At 51.4% G+C, this 19861-nt stretch overlaps 1 protein-coding gene across 1 annotated transcript; it reads right to left on the bottom strand.

The window, feature by feature from the left end:
* Nucleotides 1-591: 591 nt before the first annotated feature.
* On the bottom strand, nt 592-19853 carry NCSTN (nicastrin). The gene is made up of 17 exons (XM_058860245.1): nt 19654-19853; nt 18097-18201; nt 16927-17050; nt 16379-16497; nt 14795-14940; nt 13585-13738; nt 12249-12358; nt 11175-11327; nt 10338-10442; nt 9887-9964; nt 8223-8392; nt 6694-6796; nt 5591-5686; nt 4954-5041; nt 3812-3963; nt 1478-1690; nt 592-875 (listed from the first exon to the last, which is right to left on the bottom strand). The coding sequence occupies exons 1-17, from the start codon at nt 19829-19831 to the stop codon at nt 759-761; spliced, it is 2211 nt and encodes a 736-aa protein (XP_058716228.1). The 5' UTR covers nt 19832-19853; the 3' UTR covers nt 592-758.
* Between the last annotated feature and the right edge of the window lie 8 nt (nt 19854-19861).

The following is a 19861-nucleotide window of genomic DNA, read 5'->3' as shown; positions in this document are numbered from 1 at the left end:
TGGCGGCTCCGAGGAGGAAAAACCCGGAAATCCGGAAGTTTCCTTGGGAATTCCATGGATTTATTTATAATATTTACAAATCCCAGGGAAAAAAAAAGGGAATTTTTCCATCGGGATATTCCCAAAACCCCTGGAATTCCTCACAATTCCCAAAAAAAAACCCCTTTATCCTTCCTTTATCCAGATTTTGGGAGAAAGGATGGATCCAACCGGGAATTCCGGGAAAATTCTGGGAATTTCCCACTCAGGGCACCGGATGGATCCAGAAATTCCAGGAATTTTCCCCTCAGGGAAGCGGGAATTCCGGGAATTTTCCAGTCAGGGCGTGGAATCCGAACGGGAATTTTGGGAATTTCCCCATTCAGGGCAGAGAATCCAACCCGGAATTCCAGGAATTCCCATCCAGGGCAGAGAATCCAACCCGAAATTCCAGGAATTCCCTACTCAGGGTGTTGATCCAACCCAGAATTCCGGGAATTCCCCACTCAGGGCAGAGAATCCAACCCAGAATTCCAGGAATTCCCCCCAGGCGCCGTTTCCCGGGATCCCCTCTCCCTTTTCCCACTCCGGGGGGGATTCCCGAGGCCGATCCCGGTTTTTCCTGGTTTTTCCCAGTTTTTCCTGTTTTTTCCCAGTTTTTCCTGTTTTTTCTGGTTTTTCCTGGTTTTTCCCGGTTTTTCCCAGTTTTTCCTGGTTTTTCCTGGTTTTTCCCGGTTTTTCCTGGTTTTTCCTGGTTCTTCCCGTTTTTTCCCGGATTTTCAGTATCCGGAGGGGCCGGGGGGGGTCCCGAAGAGGAGCTGGGCCCGGGAGCTGATGAGGAAGGTGAAGAGGAGGGACAGGAGCAGCACCAGGAGCCCCAGGAGCAGCGTCAGCAGCTGGAAAACACCGGAATTCCGGGAGAGGGAGTGAGGAAATCCGGGATTGGGGAGGGGGGAATTGGGGATTTGAGAATTTGGGGATTTGGAGGTTTGGGAATTTGGGAATTCTGGGATTTGGGGGGATTTGGGATTTGAGAATTTTGGGATTTGGAGCTTTGGGGATTTGGGAATTCTGGGATTTGGGGGGGTTTGGGATTGGGGGATTTGGGGATTTGGAGGTTTGAGATTTGGGGATTTGGGAATTCTGGGATTTGGGGGAATTGGACACAGGGAATTTGGGATCGGGAGTTTGGGAATTGGGGCTGGGAAATTTGGGACTGGAGATTTTGAGGATTGGAGATTTGGGAATTTGGGAATTCTGGGATTTGGGGGAATTGGGGATTCCAGGATTTGGGGAATTTGGGATTGGGGGATTTGGGAATTGAGGATTCCAGGATTTGGGGGGGTTTGGGATGGGGGATTTGGGAATTGAGGAATTGGGCATTGGGAATTTGGGACTGGGAGTTTGGGAACTGGGGATTTTGAGGATTGGAGATTTGGGAATTTGGGAATTCCAGGATTTCGGGGATCAGGGAATTGGGGAAGGATCCCCGTGGCACCTCCAGCTCCCTGCTGGCCACCAGGAAGAGGCGAGCCCGGATCTCCTTCCAGCGGCTCTCGGTCCAGGTGGAGAATTCCCGGGAATCCCAGCGGCGCAGCTCGAAGGCCGGGGACAGCGCCGGGGCCAGGCGGGCGCCGGAGCGGACACAGCCCGGGAATCTGCGGCTGGAATTGTCAACCAGGGGACCCTGAACCCAGCGGTACTCGAACAGCTGGAAAACAACAGCAGGGAAACAGCTGGAGAACAGCGGGAAAACAACAGGGGAACAGCTGGGGAACAGCTGGGAAACAACAGCTGGGAAACAACAGCGGTACTCGAACAGCTGGAAAACAACAGCGGGAAACAGCTGGGGAACAACAGCGGGAAAACAGCTGGAGAACAGCTGGGAAACAACAGCGGGGAAACTGCTGGAGAACAGCTGGGAAACAGCTGGAGAACAACAGAGAAACAGCTGGAGAACAACAGGGAAACAACAGGGAAACAGCTGGAGAACAACAGCGGGAAAATAACAGCTGGAGAACAGCTGGGAAACAACAGCGGGAAACAGCTGAAGAACAACAGGAAAACAACAGGGAAACAGCTGGAGAACAACGGGAAAACAGCGGGCAACAACTGGAAAACAACAGCGGGAAAACAGCAGGAGAACATCTGGAAAACAGCTGGAAAAAACAGCTGGAAAAAACAGCTGGAAAAAACAGCTGGATAAACATCTGGAAAAACATCTGGAATACAGCTGGAACACAGCTGGAAAAACATCTGGATAACATCTGGAAAAACAGCTGGAAAAACAGCTGGAAAAACAGCTGGAAAAACATCTGGAATACAGCTGGGAAAACATCTGGAAAACACATCTGGAAAAACATCTGGAAAAACATCTGGAAAACACATCTGGAAAAAACATCTGGAACACAGCTGGATTACAGCTGGAAAACATCTGGATAACACATCTGGATAAAACATCTGGATAAAACATCTGGAAAAAACATCTGGAAAAAACATCTGGAACACAGCTGGAAAAACGTCTGGAAAAACATCTGGAAAAACATCTGGAATACAGCTGGAACACAGCTGGAAAAACATCTGGAAAAACATCTGGATAACATCTGGAAAAACATCTGGAAAACACATCTGGAAAAACAGCTGGAAAACATCTGGAAAAACATCTGGAAAAACATCTGGAAAACACATCTGGATAAAACATCTGGAAAAACATCTGGAAAAACATCTGGATAACAGCTGGAACACAGCTGGATAACAGCTGGAAAAACATCTGGAAACAACAGCTGGAAAACAGCTGAAAAGAACAGCTGGAAAACCAGGATAATCGGGAATGGGACCCTGCACCCAGCGGTGCTCAAACAGCTGGAAAATCGGGATACTCGGGATAATCGGGATAATTAATCGGGATAATCGGGATTATCGGGAATGGGATCTCCCAGCTGGGAATCCTGGATCCCATTCCCGCCCCCACTCACCCACGGAAACAATTCCCGGTTTCCCCCAGATCCCGTCCCAATCCCAATCCCAGGATCTCACCTGGGGCTGCATTCCCGGTGTTTTCCCGGGATCCTGGCCCTGACATTCCCAATGACATTCCCAGTGATATTCCCAGTGACATTCCCGGGATTCCAGAGCTCACCTCGGGCTGCATTCCCGGCGTTTTCCCGGGATCCTGGCCCTGACATTCCCAATGATAACATTCCCAGGATTCCCAGGATCTCACCTCAGGCTGCATTCCCGGTGTTTTCCCGGGATCCTGGCCCTGACATTCCCATGACATTCCCATGATATTCCCAGGATTCCAGAGCTCACCTCAGGCTGCATTCCCGGCGTTTTCCCGGGATCCTGGCCCTGACATTCCCATGACATTCCCAGTGACATTCCCATGATATTCCCATGACATTCCCGGGATCTCACCTCGGGCTGCATTCCCGGCGTTTTCCCGGGATCCTGGCCCTGACATTCCCAATGATGACATTCCCATGACATTCCCATGACATTCCCATGACATTCCCATGACATTCCCAGGATTCCAGAGCTCACCTCGGGCTGCATTCCCGGCGTTTTCCCGGGATCCTGGCCCTGACATTCCCAATGATGACATTCCCAGTGACATTCCCATGATATTCCCAGGATTCCAGAGCTCACCTGGGGCTGCATTCCCGGCGTTTTCCCGGGATCCTGGCCCTGACATTCCCAGTGACATTCCCAATGATGACATTCCCAGGATTCCAGAGCTCACCTCGGGCTGCATTCCCGGTGTTTTCCCGGGATCCTGGCACTGACATTCCCAGTGACATTCCCAGGATATTCCCAGGATTCCAGAGCTCACCTCAGGCTGCATTCCCGGCGTTTTCCCGGGATCCTGGCACTGCTCCCGGCTCAGGTTCAGCCTCGTTCCCGTCAGGTTGGCCAGAGCCGCCTGCAGCAGCTGCGTCGTGTTGGCCGGGCTGGACACGGCCACGTAGTGCTGGGGGAATGGGCCTGGAAAAACATCGGGAATGGGAAATGATGGAAAACTGGGAATGGGAAACTGGGAATGGGAATGGGAAACTGGGAATGGGAATGGGAACCACGGCCACGTAGTGCTGGGGGAATGGGCCTGGAAAAACATCGGGAATGGGAAATCATGGAAAAACGGGAATGGAAACCACGGCCACGTAGTGCTGGGGAAACGGGCCTGGAAAAACATCGGGAATGGGAAATCATGGAAAACTGGGAATGGGAAACTGGGAATGGGAATGGGAAACTGGGAATGGAAAACTGGGAATGGGAACCACGGCCACGTAGTGCTGGGGAAACGGGCCTGGAAAAACATCGGGAATGGGAAATCATGGAAAAATGGGAATGGGAAACTGGGAATGGGAATGGGAAACTGGGAATGGGAAACTGGGAATGGGAATGGGAAACTGGGAATGGGAACCACAGCCACGTAGTGCTGGGGAAACGGGCCTGGAAAAACATCGGGAATGGGAATGGGAAACTGGGAATGGGAATGGGAAACTGGGAATGGGAAACTGGGAATGGGAAACTGGGAATGGGAATGGGAAACTGGGAATGGGAAACTGGGAATGGGAATGGGAAACTGGGAATGGGAAACTGGGAATGGGAAACTGGGAATGGGAAACTGGGAATGGGAAACTGGGAATGGGAAACTGGGAAACTGGGAATGGGAAACTGGGAATGGGAACCACGGCCACGTAGTGCTGGGGGAATGGGCCTGGAAAAACATCGGGAATGGGAAATCATGGAAAACTGGGAATGGGAAACTGGGAATGGGAATGGGAAAACTGGGAATGGGAATGGGAAACTGGGAATGGGAGCCACAGCCACGTAGTTGTGTCTGGAAAACCGGGAATTGTGTCTGGAACACCGGGAATTGTGTCTGGAACACCGGGAATGGCGTCTGGAACACCGGGAATTGTGTCTGGAACACCGGGAATGGCGTCTGGAACACCGGGAATTGCGTCTCACCCAGGATCCCGGCCTGGTCGGGTTTGATCAGGGACTGGAACCAGGAATTGTTGGAGTTGATCAGGAATCCGTAGAGCAGCCGGGCGACCTGGGAACATCCCGGAATTCCCACATGGAATGGAGGAAAAACGGGAATTCCGGGGTGGGGAAGGAGCTGGAATTGTGGGAGAGGGGAGCGGGAATCCTGGGAAAAGTGGGAATTCTGATCCCAGGGAAATTGGGGATTCTGACCCCAGGAAAATCAGGAATTCTGACCCCAGGAAAATCAGGAATTCTGACCCCAGGAAATTCGGGAATTCTGATCCCAGGGAAATTGGGGATTCCAATCCCAGGAAAATTGGGAATTCAGATCCCAGGGAAATCAAGGATTCTGATCCCAGGAAAATCAGGGATTCTGATCCCAGGGAAATTGGGGATTCCAATCCCAGGAAAATCAGGAATTCTGATCCCAAGAAAAATCAGGAATTCCAACTCCAGGGACTCTGGGAAAATTGGGCATTCCAGGGAAATCGGTGATCCCAGGGCACCTGTGGATCCCCAGCATTCCCGGATTCCCAGGATCCCCAGCATTCCCGGCATTCCTGGACTCCCGGGATTCCCAGCATTCCCAGCATTCCGGGATTCCCGCCATTCCCACCGTTTTGGGATCAGCCTGGATGTTCTCGGCTCCCTCGGTGCCTCCGGCCCACCCGAAGAGCGTCCGGGCCAGCAGCGTCCCCACCTGGGCCAGCGCCTGCCGGGAATGCGGGAATTCACTCCGGGAATTCTGGGAATTCTGGGAATTCCCGGGAAAGCGCCCGGCCCGGAGCTCCGCCCTCCTCTCCAATTCCCGCCCAAATCCTGGGAATTCCCTGGATCCCAAATCCCAAACCCCAGGAATTCCCTGGATCCCAAATCCCAAACCCCAGGAATTCCCTGGATCCAAAATCCCAAACCCCAGGAATTCCCTGGATCCAAAATCCCAAACCCCAGGAATTCCCTGGATCCCAAATCCCAAACCCCAGGAATTCCCTGGATCCCAAATCCCAAACCCCAGGAATTCCCTGGATCCCAAATTCCAAACCCCAGGAATTCCCTGGATCCCAAATCCCAAACCCCAGGAATTCCCTGGATCCCAAATCCCAAACCCCAGGAATTCCCTGGATCCCAAATCCCAAACCCCAGGAATTCCCTGGAATCCCCTGGAGCCCCAATCCCAGATCCCAAATCCTGGGAATCTGCTGGATCCCAAACCCCAGGAATTCCCTGGATCCAAAATCCCAGGAACCTCCCAGATCCCGAATCCCAGAAATTCCCTTGATCCCAAATCCCAGGAATCCCAGGAATCCCCTGGATCCCAAATTCTGAGAATCTGCTGGATCCCAAATCTCAGCTCCTGAATCCCGGGAATCTCCCGGATCCTGAATCCCAGGAATCCCAGGAATTCCCTGGATCCCAAATCCCAGGAACCTCCCAGATCCCAAATCCTGGGAATCCCATGGATCCCAACTCCCAGGAATCCCAGGAATCCCCTGGATCCCAAATTCTGAGAATCTGCTGGATCCCCAAACCCAGGAATTCCCTGGATCCAAAATCCCAAGAATCCCCTGGATCCCAAATCCCGGGAATCTGCTGGATTCCAAATCTCAGCTCCTGAACCCCAGGAATTCCCTTGATCCCCAATCCCAGGAATCTCCCAGATCCCAAATCCTGGGAATTCCCTTCATCCCAACTCCCAGGAATCCCGGGAATTCCGCGGACCCGGGCGGTGTCGGAGACGAATTCCAGCTGCTCCTCGGGGCTGGATCCCTCGGGATAACGGAGCCCGATGCTCTCGGCCGTGTCGTAAATGCTCTCGAAATACCTGGAGAGGAAAACCGGGAAAAAATCCGGGAAATATCCGGGAAAAATCCCGGAAAAAATCCCGGGAGAAAATCCTGAAAAATCCGGGAGAAAATCTGGGGAAAATCCGGGGAAAATTTGGGAAAAATCTGGGATAAAGCGCAGGAAAAATTGGGAAAAAAATCTTGGGGAAAATCCAGGAAAAAAAATCTGGGAAAAACCTGGGAAAAAATCGGGAAAAATCCCGGAAAAAATCCAGAAAAAACCCAGGACAAAATCCAGGGGAAAATCCCGGAAAAAAATCCGGGAAAGCTGGGATTTTTTTCCGGGATTTTTACCAATTCCCAGACTTTCCTCCTGTTGTGGAATTCTGGTTTTTCCTCATTCCAGAATTTTCCTGTTCTGGAATTCCCGGATTTCCCTGTTGTGGAATTCCGGAATTCTCAGATTTCCCCGTTCTGGGATTTCCCTGCTGTGGAATTCTGGAATTCCTGGATTTCATTCCCGGTTTTTACCTGCTTTGGAATTCCCAGATTTCCTGGCATTCCGGGATTTCCCTGCTGTGGAATTCTGGAATTCCTGGATTTCATTCCTGGTTTTTCCCTGCTGTGGAATTCCCAGATTCCCAGATTTTCCCTGCTGTGGAATTCCCAGATTTCCCGGCAATCCCGGATTTCATTCCTGGATTTTCCCTGCTGTGGAATTCTGGAATTCCCCGATTTCATTCCCATTTTTTCCCTGCTGTGGAATTCCCATCATTCCCAGATATTCCCTGCTGTGGAATTCCAAGATTCCCGAATTTTCCCTGTTGTGGAATTCTGGAATTCCCGGATTTCATTCCCAGACTTTTCCTGCTGTGGATTTCCCAGCATTCCCGGTTTTTCCCTGCTGCGGAATTCCCAGAATTCCTGGCATTCCCTGTTTTTCCCTGCTGTGGGATTCCCGGAATTCCCGTCATTCCCGGTTTTTACCTGCTGTAGAATTCTGGAATTCCCAGATTTCATTCCCGGATTTTCCCTGCTGTGGCATTCCCGGATTTTCCCCGCTGCAGAATTCCCGGAATTCCCGTCATTCCCAGTTTTTATCTGCTGTAGAATTCTGGAATTCCCAGATTTCATTCCCGGATTTTCCCTGCTGTGGAATTCCCGGGTTTTCCCCGCTGCAGAATTCCCGGAATTCCCGTCATTCCCGGATTTTCCCTGCTGTGGAAATCTGGAATTCCTGGATTTCATTCCCGGATTTTCCCTGCTGTAGAATTCTGGAATTCCCAGATTTCATTCCCGGATTTTCCCCGCTGCAGAATTCCCGGAATTCCCGTCATTCCCGGTTTTTACCTGCTGTAGAATTCTGGAATTCCCAGATTTCATTCCCGGATTTTCCCCGCTGTGGAATTCCCAGATTTTCCCCGCTGCAGAATTCCCGGAATTCCCGTCATTCCCGGTTTTTACCTGCTGTGGAACTGCTCCCGGTGGTCGCTCAGCAGCACCCCCGGGATGCTCCGGGCCCGCAGGAACCTCTGGAATGCCGAGGGGGGGAGGGGCCGGGAGAATCCCGGTTCCCGCACGGAGACGCCGGAGCCGGAGGCGGCGACACCGAGAGCGGCCACGAGAGCCCGGACCTGGAAAAACGGGAATGTGGGAATGTGGGAACAGCGGGAACAGCGGGAATGTGGGAACAATGGGAATGTGGGAACAGCGGGAACAGCGGGAACAACGGGAATGTGGGAACAACGGGAATGTGGGAACAATGGGAACAATGGGAATGTGGGAACAGCGGGAATGTGGGAACAATGGGAACAATGGGAACAATGGGAACAATAGGAATGTGGGAACAACGGGAATGTGGGAACAGCGGGAACAACGGGAACAGCGGGAACAGCGGGAATGTGGGAACAACGGGAATGTGGGAACAGCGGGAACAACGGGAACAACGGGAACAGTGGGAACAATGGGAATGTGGGAACAATGGGAATGTGGGAACAGCGGGAACAGCGGGAACAACGGGAACAACGGGAACAATGGGAACAATGGGAATGTGGGAACAGCGGGAACAGCGGGAACAACGGGAACAATGGGAACAACGGGAACAACAGGAACAACGGGAACAACAGGAATGGGAATAATGGGAACAATGGGAACAATGGGAACAATGGGAATGTGGGAACAGCGGGAACAGCAGGAACAATGGGAACAATGGGAACAATGGGAACAATGGGAACAATGGGAACAATGGGAACAATGGGAACAATGGGAACAATGGGAACAATTGGAACAGTGGGAACAATGGGAACAATGGGAATGGGGAGATGGGAACAATGGGAACAATGGGAATGGGAACAGCGAGAACAGCGGGAATGGTGATGGGAATGGGAAATTGGGAATGGGAACAACGGGAACAACGGGAACAGTGGGAATGGTGATGGGAATGGGAAATTGGGAATGGGAACAGTGGGAACAATGGGAACAGTGGGAACAGTGGGAATGGGGAGATGGGAACAGTGGGAACAATGGGAACAATGGGAACAATGGGAACAGTGGGAATGGGAACAACAGGAACAACGGGAACAATGGGAACAATGGGAACAATGGAAACAATGGGAACAATGGGAACAATGGGAACAATGGGAATGAGGATGGGAAACTGGGAATGGGAACAATGGGGATGGGAAAAATGGGAACAACAGGAATGGGAACAATGGGAACAATGGGAACAACTGGAACAACGGGAATGGGAACAGCGGGAACAACAGGAATGGGAACAATGGGAACAATGGGAACAATGGGAACAATGGGAACAATGGGAATACGGGAATGGGGGAATGCAGATGGAAAATCGGGAATGGGAACAATGGGAAGGGAATGGGAATGTGGGAATGTGGGAATGGCGGGAATGGGGACGGAAAAATGGGAATGGGAACAACGGGAATGGGGGAATGTGGGAATGGGAATGCTGGGAATGCCGGGAATGGGATGGGAAATCCTGCCGGAAATTCCGGCTTTTCCCGGGATATTCGGGATGGGGATTTTCGGTTGGAACATCCAGGGAAAAGGGGAATTTGGGAATTCCCAGGGATTCCTCGGGATGAGGAACATTCCCGGGATTCCGGCCTCACCTCCTCGTCCACGGATTCGTTCCGGCGGGAGATGGGATCCGTGTGCAGCCAGAGCACGGAGTCGTTCCGCAGCGCCACCTGGAATTCCAGGGAAAAATCCCGGCTGGGATGGGAATTCCAGGGAAAAATCCTGGCTGGGATGGGAATTCCAGGGAAAAACCCCGGCTGGGATGGGAATTCCAGGGAAAAATCCCAGCTGGGATGGGAATTCCAGGGAAAAATCCCAGCTGGGATGGGAATTCCAGGGAAAAACCCCGGCTGGGATGGGAATTCCAGGGAAAAATCCCAGCTGGGATGGGAATTCCAGGGAATTTGGGGGGGAAATTCAGGGAATTTGGGGGAAAATTCAGGGAATTCTGAAGGAAACTCTGGGAATTCCAGGGGAAACTCTGGGTGGGAATCTCGGCTCCGGGATTCCCCGGGAATTTTTTCCCTCTGGAATTTCCCGGACCTGGCCCAGCTCCAGGAAGGCTCCGACGTTTTCCAGGCGCAGCGGGAATTTCTCCTGCTCCATGTCCCAGACCAGGCGGGAGCTGCCGATGTAATCGAAACTCTCCTGGAAAAGGGAATTCCGGGAATTGCGGCTGGGAGCCGGGAAAAGGGGGAAAAAAAGGGGGAAAAAAGGGGAAAAAAGGGGAAAAAAAAGGAAAAAAAAAGGAAAAATCCAAGGAAAAGGAGGAAAAGAAGGGAAAAGAAGGGAAAAGGTGGGAAAGGGAAGGAAATGGAGATGGAGCCAATTCCACCCAAAATCCTGGGAAAAAAAATCCCATTCCCGAGGGCTGGGCTGGGATCTGGGGCTGATCCTGAGGGCTTGGGCTGGATCCCGAGGATTTGGGGCCAATCCCAAGGATTTGGGGCTGATCCTGAGGGTTTGGGGCCAATCCCAAGGATTTGGGGCCAATCCTGAGGGTTTGGGGCTGATCCTGAGAATTTGGGGCTGATTCCAAGGATTTGGGGCCAATCCCAAGGATTTGGGGCTCATCCTGAGGATTTGGGGCTGATTCCAAGGATTTGAGACCAATCCCAAGGATTTGAGGCCAATCCCGAGGATTTGGGGCCAATCCCAAGGACCTGGGGCAGGATCCCGAGGGCAGGGCTGGATCCCAAGGATTTGGGGCCGGATCCCGAAGATTTGGGGCCAATCCCAAGGATTTGGGGCCAATCCTGAGGATCTTGGGTCGATCCCAAGGAATTGGGGCTGATCCCAAGGACCCGGGGCAGGATCCCGAGGATTTGGGGCCGGATCCCGAGGATCTGGGGCCGGATCCCTCGGGAATTCCGCTCTCACCCCCTGGAAGAAGACGAAGAGAACGTTCCGGGGCAGGAGCTGCGATCCCGGAGCCGCCGCCAGAGCCTCGGCGGCCGCCAGGAGCGAAACCAAGGGAGCCACCGAGGCCGCGGCCCCCGGAGCCACATTCCAGAAAAACGAGCGGCTGTCCACCTGGAAAAGCGGGAATGGCCACGGGAAAAACGGGAATGAGAGCGGGAACCCCCCGGAAAAACGTACCCAGGGGTTGATTTCCCCAGGAATTTTTCCAGGATTTTCTCAGGGATTTTTCTATGATTTTCCCAGGGATTTCTCTGTGATTTCCCCAGGATTTTTCCAGGAATTTCTCTTCCGTTTCCCCAGAGATTTTTCCTGGGATTTCTCTGTGATTTTCCCAGGATTTCCTCAAGGATTTCTCTGGGATTTTTCCCAGGATTTCTTTGGGAGTTTCTCAGGATTTCTCTGAGATTTCCCTGGGATTTTTCCCAGGATTTCCCCAGGGATTTTCCCAGGATTTCCTCAAGGATTTCTCTGGGATTTCCCTGGGATTTTCTCAAGGATTTTCCCAGGAATTTCTCAGGGAATTTTCATGGATTTCCCCAGGGATTTTTCCTGGGATTTCTCAGGGATTTCTCTGCAATTTCCCAGCGATTTTTCCATGATTTCCCCAGGATTTTCTCAAGGATTTTCCCAAAGATTTCCCCAGGGATTTTTCCTGGGATTTCTCAGGGATTTCTCTGCAATTTCCCAGCGATTTTTCCACGATTTCTCCAGGATTTTCTCAAGGATTTTCCCAAAGATTTCCCCAGGGATTTTTCCTGGGATTTCTCTGGGATTTTCTCAAGGATTTCCTCAGAGATTTCTCAAAGATTTTCCCAAGAATTTCTCTGCGATTTCCCCAAGGATTTCCCCGGGGATTTTTCCAGGGATTTCCCCAGGGATTTTTCCCGGGATTTCTCTGGGATTTCTCTGCAATTTCCCAGTGATTCTTCCAGGATTTCCCCAGGGATTTTTCCCGGGATTTCTCTGTGATTTCCCCCGTGCTTTCCGGGTGTTTTTCCCATTTTTCCGGGTGTTTTTCCCGGTTTTCCGTACCCGTGTGGCGGCCAGCACGAGGCGCTGCCCGGGCTCCACCTTCCCCGAGGCGTTGATGGGCTGCAGGGAGCTCCAGACGTTGAAATCCAGCAGCGGGTCACACACGATCTCTGCGGGAACGGCGCCAAAATCCCGGGAATCGCCGGGAAAAACCGGGAAAACCCCGCGGGAATCCCAGCCGGGAAAAGGGGAGGAGTTAATCCCGGCAGGAGCGGGGGAGTTTGGGAAGAAAGGGGGGAATTCCATGGAAAAAAGGCAGGGATTGGTGGGATTTGGGGAGCTCCAGGCTTTGGGATCTCTGGGAAGAGAGGGAAACGTTCCTGGAGCTGGAATTGCAGCGGGAAACGAGCGGAAAATCCCAATTTTTGGTGGAAAAATGGAATTCCTGAGGGAATTTTAGGGGGAAAATTAGGAATAACTGGGATAGGGAGTGAAATCTGGGAATGGATCACCAGGAGGAACTGGGAAGGGAGGGAACCGCCACAGGAGTCGGAATAAGAGCAGAAAGGGGATGGAAAGTGAGAGAATTCCATGGAAACCATGGGAAAAATGGGATTCTGTTGGAAAAACTGAAATTCCTGAGGGAATTTTAATGGAGAACTAACAAAAACCACAGGAATAGTGAGAGAAACATACGAAAGGATCACCAGGGAAGGGAGGGAACTGCCACAGGAGTCGGAATAAAAGGAGGAAGGAGGTGAAAAGTGAGAGAATTCCATGGAAACCATAGGGAAAAATGGGATTCTGTTGGAAAAAAACAGAATTCCTGAGGGAATTTTAACAGAGAAATAGCAAAAACCAGAGGAATAGAGAGAAAAACATAGGAAAGGATCACCAAGGAAAGGAGGGAACTGCTGCAGGTGTTGGAATAAAAGGAGAAAGGAGGTGAAAAGTGAGAGAATTCCATGGAAACCATGGGGAAAAATGGGATTCCATTGGAAAAAAACCAGAATTCCTGAGGGAATTTTGATGGAAAAACAGCAAAAACCAGAGGAATAGGGAGAGAAACATAGGAAAGGATCACCAGGGAAGGGAGGGAACTGCCGCGGGAGTCGGAATAAAAGGAGGAAGGAGGTGAAAAGCGAGAGAATTCCATGAAAACCATGGGGAAAAATGGGATTCTGTTGGAAAAAGACAAAATTCCTGAGGGAATTTTAATGGAAAAATAGCAAAAATCTTGAGGGTAGGGAATAGAATACGGGAACGGATCACCAGGATGACTTGGGAAGGGAGAAAACCCCCATGGGAGTTGGAGTAAGAGCAGAAACGAGGCGGGAAGCGGGAGAATTCCCGGGAAGAGGGCGGGAAAAGCGGGATTGGGAATGGGAATACGCACCGGGGTTGATGCTGAAGGCGCTCTGCAGCGAGCTGCGGCGCATGCAGGTGGCCGTGCTGGCGGCGGCGTGCATGTGAGCCTGCAGCTGCAGCGCGCACAGCGGGAACGGCGGCGCCGCGCCGCCTGCGCCCGGAACGTTGTGAGCCAGGAAACACTGCCGGGAAAAACACGGGATAAGCGCTGGGAAACACATTCCTGGGAAAACACATTCCTGGGAAAATCCTGTGTTTCTTTCAAGTTTCTGTCTTGCCAGGAAATCCCGGTGTTCCTGGTCCATTCCTGAGGGAAAGCCCCGTGTTCCCGGCCCATTCCTGAGGGAAAACTCAGCATTCCCGGCCCATTCATGAGGGAAAACTCAGCATTCCCGGCCTATTCCTGATTTCCTGAGGGAAAACCCTCATTCCTGGTCCATTCCTGAGGGAAAATCCCCATTCCCAGCCCATTCTTGAGCAAAAACCCAGCATTCCTGGCCCATTCCCGGTTTCCTGAGGGAAAACGCCCGTGTTCCAGCCCATTCCCTTGCCCCGCATTCCCGGTCCATTCCTGAGGGAAAATCCCACATTCCTGGCCTATTCCTGAGGTAAAACCTGTTGTTCTCAGTCCAGTCCTGAGGGAAGACCCTGCATTCCCGGCCTATTCCCGATTTCCTGAGGGAAGACCCTGCATTCCCAGCCTATTCCCGATTTCCTGAGGGAAAACCCGGCATTCCCAGCCTATTCATGAGACAAAACCCAGCATTCCTGGCCCATTCCCGGTTTCCTGAGGGAAAACCCCGGCATTCCCAGCCCATTCCTGAGGGAAAACCCCAGCATTCCCAGCCCATTCCTGAGGGAAAATCCGGCATTCCCAGCCCATTCCTGAGGGAAAATTCCCAGCCCATTCCTGAGGGAAAACCCCGGCATTCCCAGCCCATTCCTGAGGGAAAATCCGACATTCCCAGCCCATTCCTGAGGGAAAATCCCGGCATTCCCAGCCCATTCCTGAGGGAAAATTCCCAGCCCATTCCTGAGGGAAAACCCCGGCATTCCCAGCCCATTCCCTTGCCCCGCATTCCCAGCCCATTCCTGAGGGAAAACCCCAGCATTCCCAGCCCATTCCTGAGGGAAAACCCCGGCATTCCCAGCCCATTCCTGAGGGAAAACCCCGGCATTCCCAGCCCATTCCTGAGGGAAAATCCGGCATTCCCAGCCCATTCCCGCTTTTCCAGCACCTCTTTGATCAGCCGGGTCTCGTTGGCGTCCTCGAGCAGGAAAATGGGGAAGGGGAAATCCTCGAAGGCGAGGCCGCTCCCGCCGGGATTCCAGAGGGAACCATTGCAGTGAGCGAACTGCGGCCCGTAGGCCTCCGAGTACAGCCCTGCCCGGAAAAACGGGAAAAAACGGGAAAATGTGAGGGGAAAGTGAGAGAAAAATGGAAAATATGAGGGAAAAATGGTGAAATATGAGGGAAAAATGGGAAAATGTGAGGAGAAAGTGAGAGAAAAATGGGGAAATATGAGGGAAAAATGGTGAAATATGAGGGAAAAATGGGAAAATGTGAGGAGAAAGTGAGAGAAAAATGGGGAAATATGAGGGAAAAATGGTGAAATATGAGGGAAAAATGGGAAAATGTGAGGAGAAAGTGAGAGAAAAATGGGGAAATATGAGAGAAAAATGGTGAAATATGAGGGAAAAATGGGAAAATGTGAGGAGAAAGTGAGAGAAAAATGGGGAAATATGAGGGAAAAATGGTGAAATATGAGGGAAAAATGGGAAAATGTGAGGAGAAAGTGAGGGAAAAATGGAAAATATGAGGGAAAAATGGTGAAATATGAGGGAAAAATGGGAAAATGTGAGGAGAAAGTGAGAGAAAAATGGGGAAATATGAGAGAAAAATGGTGAAATATGAGGGAAAAATGGTAAAATACGAAAAAAAAATGGGGAAATATGAGCGAAAAACGAGGAAACATGAGGAGAAAATGGGAATGTGTGAGGGGAAAGGGAGGGAAAAGTGGAGAAATACCAGAGAAAAATGGAAAATATGAGAGAAAAGGGGGAAACGTGAGGGAAAAATGGGGAAATATGAGAGAAAAATGGGGGAAAATGAGGAAAAAATGGGAGAATATGAGGTAAAAATGGGGAAATAGGAAGGAAAAATTGGGAAATATGAGGAGAAAACGGCAATGTGTGAGGAGAAATATGAGGAAAAAGTGGAGAAGTACCAGACAAAAATGGAAAATATGAGGGAAAAGTGAGAAACATGAGGGAAAAATGGGGAAATATGAGGGAAAAATGGGAGAATATGAGGGAAAAATGAGGAAATATGAAGGAAAATTGGGAAATATTAGGAGAAAATGGGAATGTATGAGAGGAAAAGGAAGGAAAAGTGGAGAAATACCACAGAAAAATGGAAAATATGAAGGAAAAGGGGGAAAAGTGAGGGAAAAATGGGAGAATATGAGATAAAAATGAGAAAATATGAAGGAAAATTGGGAAATATGAGGAGAAAATGGGAATGTATGAGGGGAAAAGGAGGGCAAAGTGGAGAAGTACCAGAGAAAAATGGACAATATGAGCTAAAAGTGAGGAAATAGGTAATAATGGGAAAATATAAAGTAAGAATGAGGAAATATGAAGGAAAACCGGGAAAAATGGAGAAATGTGAGGGAAAAATGATAGAAAAATGGGCAAAATATGAGGGCAAATTGGGGGAAAAAGGAGAAAAAATCAGAGAAAAATGGGAAAGAAATGAGAAAAAGAAAATGGGGAAAAAAAATGGTGGAAAGAAATGGGGGAAAGATTGGAATTTTCCTCACCAAATCCATCATTGGGACATTTCAATCCTGGGGAAAATCCTTGGGGAGGGGCGGGAGAGGCAGGGGCCACGGCCAGGCCAGAAATCCGGGAATTCTCCTTCAGCTGCATCAAAACCTTCCTGGAGGAGGGAAAACGAGGCTGGAATCAGGGATGGATCCAGGGAAAAGTGAAATCCAATGGGGAATCAAGGAAATGAAGGGAAAATTCCCGGATTTTGATCTTGGCAGAGCCCAAAACGCTGGGAAAAAAATCACCAGGGAGAAAATTCCAACCGCGTTTTTCCCGGGAAAAGGAGCCCCAAGTCCATCCCGGGGTTTATTTTTCCCTCTTTTTTAAATCATGGATCAACAGCACGGATTCAGGAATTCCCAAAGGGCTCATCCCACAAAAAGAAAAAGCAGGAAAAACCAAATTTAGGAAAGAACAAATCCATGAAATGCCAATAAAACCAGGAACGCTCCAAGCCCGGGAATCAGGGGTGATGGGAGGGCTTGGAAAATGGGATTTGATCCCAGATTTTTGGGCTTCCCAATCCCAAAAAACCGACCTGGAGAAGAGATTCCCGTCCAGCAGGATCATGTAGGGGGGATGGGGCCCTTTGGAAAGCGGCCATTCCAGGTCTTCCTCCTTTTCCACCACGTGGATCACGCCCGTGTTCCCGCTCAGAGAGGCTGGAAAAGCGGGAATGGCCCCTCAGCATTCCAGGGAAACGGCCCAAATTCCACCGTTTTCCATGGAAAAGCAAAGGGAAGGGGGATGAGGGAGTGAGGGGGAGAGGTGAGGGGTGGAAATGTGGGAGTTGCCCCCTCAGAATTCCCAATATTCCCTGGAAAACCAGGGCGGGAATTTAGGGAAGGTTTAGGGATTCGGGGAAGAGCTGTGGGGTGGAAATCTGGGAATTTTGCCCTCAGAATTCCATGGAAAAGAGGGGCAGGAGGATGAGGGATTGAAGGGAAGAGCTGTGGGACAAAAATGTGGGAATTGTCCCCTCAGAATTCCATGGAAAAGCAGGGCAGAAAGCTGAGGAATCGAGGGAAGAGCTGTGGGACAAAAATATGGGAATTCTCCCCTCAGAATTCCAGGGAATTCCACCATTTCCCATGGAAAAACAGGAGAGGGATTCAGGGAAGAGCTGTGGGATGGAAATCTGGGAATTTTTCCCTCAGAATTCCCTGGAAAAGCAGGGCAGGAGGATGAGGGATTGAAGGGAAGAGCTGTGGGACAAAAATCTGGGAATTGTCCCCTCAGAATTCCCAAATTTCCGGGGCTCTCGCGCCGCCAGCCTCACCCTCAGACACCCCCAGAATTCCCAGGAAATCCCGGGAATTCCCGTGTTTCTCACCCTGGCAGCCGCTCTGGTGCGTGGCGTTGAGCACCCCCCAGCATTCCCAAACCCCAGAATTCCCAGGAATTCCTGGGAATTCCCATTTCTCTCACCCTGGCAGCCGCTCTGGTGCGTGGTGCTGAGCATCCCCCAGCATTCCCAAATCCCAGAATTCCAGGAATTCCAGGGAATTCCCGTGTTTCTCACCCTGGCAGCCGCTCTGGTGCGTGGCATTGAGCACCCCCAGCATTCCCAAATCCCAGAATTCCAGGAATTCCTGGGAATTCCCGTGTTTCTCACCCTGGCAGCCGCTCTGGTGCGTGGTGCTGAGCATCCCCCAACATTCCCAAATCCCAGAATTCCAGGAATTCCGGGAATTCCCATGTTTCTCACCCTGGCAGCCCGTCTGGTGCGTGGCGTTGAGCAGGCGCACGCAGGGCGCCGCGCGCTCCAGGGGAATGTAAATCTTCCTCTCCACCGAGCTGCTCCCACATGGACCTGCAGGGAATGGGGAAAAATCCTGGGAATGGGGGAAAAATCCTGGGAATGGGGGAAAAATCCTGGGAATGGGGGAAAAATCCCAGGAATGGGGGAAAAAATCCTGGGAATGGGGGAAAAATCCTGGGAATAGGGAAAAATCCTGGGAATGGGGAAAAATCCTGGGAATTGGGGAAAAAATCCTGGGAATTGGGGAAAAAATCCTGGGAATGGGGGAAGAGTCCTGGGAATGCGGGAAAAGTCCTGGGAATGGGGGAAAAAATCCTGGGAATGGGGGAAAAAATCCTGGGAATGGGGAAAAAAATCCTGGGAATGGGGGAAAAAATCCTGGGAATGGGGAAAAAATCCCAGGAATTGGGGAAAAAATCCCGGGAATTGGAGAAAAATCCTAGGAATGGCAGTGGGAAATATTCCGGGAATGGTGGCGGGAAAAGTCCTGGGAATGGGGGGAAAAAAATCCTGGGAATGGTGGTGGGGAAATCCTGGGAATGGTGGCAGGAAAAATCCCGGGAATGGTGGTGGGAAAAATGCCGGGAATGGGGGAAAAATCCTGGGAATGGGGAAAAAATCCCAGGAATGGTGGAAAAGTCTTGGGAATGCGGGAAAAAATCCTGGGAATGGGGGAAAAAATCCTGGGAATGGGGGAAAAAATCCTGGGAATGGGGGAAAAAATCCTGGGAATGGCTGAGAGACCCTTTTGGTGGAAAAGTCTTGGGAATGCGGGAAAAAATCCTGGGAATGGGGGAAAAAATCCTGGGAATGGGGGAAAAAATCCTGGGAATGGGGGAAAAAATCCTGGGAATGGGGGAAAAAATCCTGGGAATGGCTGAGAGACCCCAAAAAGGGTCAAAGGGGACCCAAAAGGGATCCCAGGGGACCCCAAAGGGTCACAGAGAGCCCCAAAAAGGGTCAAAGGGGGCCCTAAAAGGACCCCAAAGGGTCAGAGGGGACCCAAAAGATCCCAAAAGTGTCACAGAGAGCCCAAAAAGGGTCACAGGGGACCCTAAAGGGACCCCAAAGGGTCACAGGGGACCCCAAAAGGGCAATGAGGACCCCAAAGGATCCCAAAAGTGTCACAGAGACCCCAAAAAGGGTCAGAGGGGACCCCAAAAGGGATCACAGAGACCCCCAAAAGGCAAAGGGGACCCTAAAGGGTCACAGAGAGCCCAAAAAGGGTCAAAGGGAGCCCTAAAAGGGATCCCAGGGGACCCCAAAGTGTCACAGGGGACCCCAAAAGGGTCAAAGGGGACCCCAAAGTGTCTCGGGTGACCCCAAAAAGATCCCAGAGGACCCCAAAGTGTCTCGGGTGACCCCAAAAAGATCCCAGGGGACCCCAAATTGTCCCGGGTGACCCCAAAAAGATCCCAGAGGACCCCAAAGTGTCTCGGGTGACCCCAAAGTGGCCCCGGGAGGTTCTGAGCTCTCCCCTCCCCCTCCTCCCTCAGGCCTCACCCGCCGCCAGCGCGGCCACGAGCAGAGCCCGGAGCATCCGCAGGGAACCCCGGGCCGCTCCCGGACAATTCCAGGCCGTTCCCGGGGAATTCCAGGCCGTTCCCAGGGAATTCCGGGCCGTTCCCGGAAAATTCCGGGCGGTTCCCCGGGAACCCCGGCCCGGCCCGGCCGCCGCCATTACTGCCCGCCTCTGTTTCACTTCCGGGTA

Source organism: Poecile atricapillus, chromosome 33, assembly GCF_030490865.1.
Source record: "Poecile atricapillus isolate bPoeAtr1 chromosome 33, bPoeAtr1.hap1, whole genome shotgun sequence".
In the NCBI taxonomy this organism is placed as follows: domain Eukaryota; kingdom Metazoa; phylum Chordata; class Aves; order Passeriformes; family Paridae; genus Poecile; species Poecile atricapillus.
The sequence above is the reverse complement of the archived record's forward strand: the minus strand, read 5'-3'. Positions and strand labels throughout refer to the sequence as shown.

Coding starts and splice junctions, on each gene's coding strand:
- NCSTN (XM_058860245.1), bottom strand. CDS start 19,831: ATGGCGGCGGCCGGGCCGGGCCGGGGTTCCCGGGGAACCGCCCGGAAT. Junction 5,042..5,590: donor TCCAGGCTGATCCCAAAACG/GTGGGAATGGCG, acceptor GGATGTTCCCAG/GTCGCCCGGCTGCTCTACGG. Junction 1,691..3,811: donor CGCCGGGAATGCAGCCTGAG/GTGAGCTCTGGA, acceptor GTTGTTTTCCAG/CTGTTCGAGTACCGCTGGGT.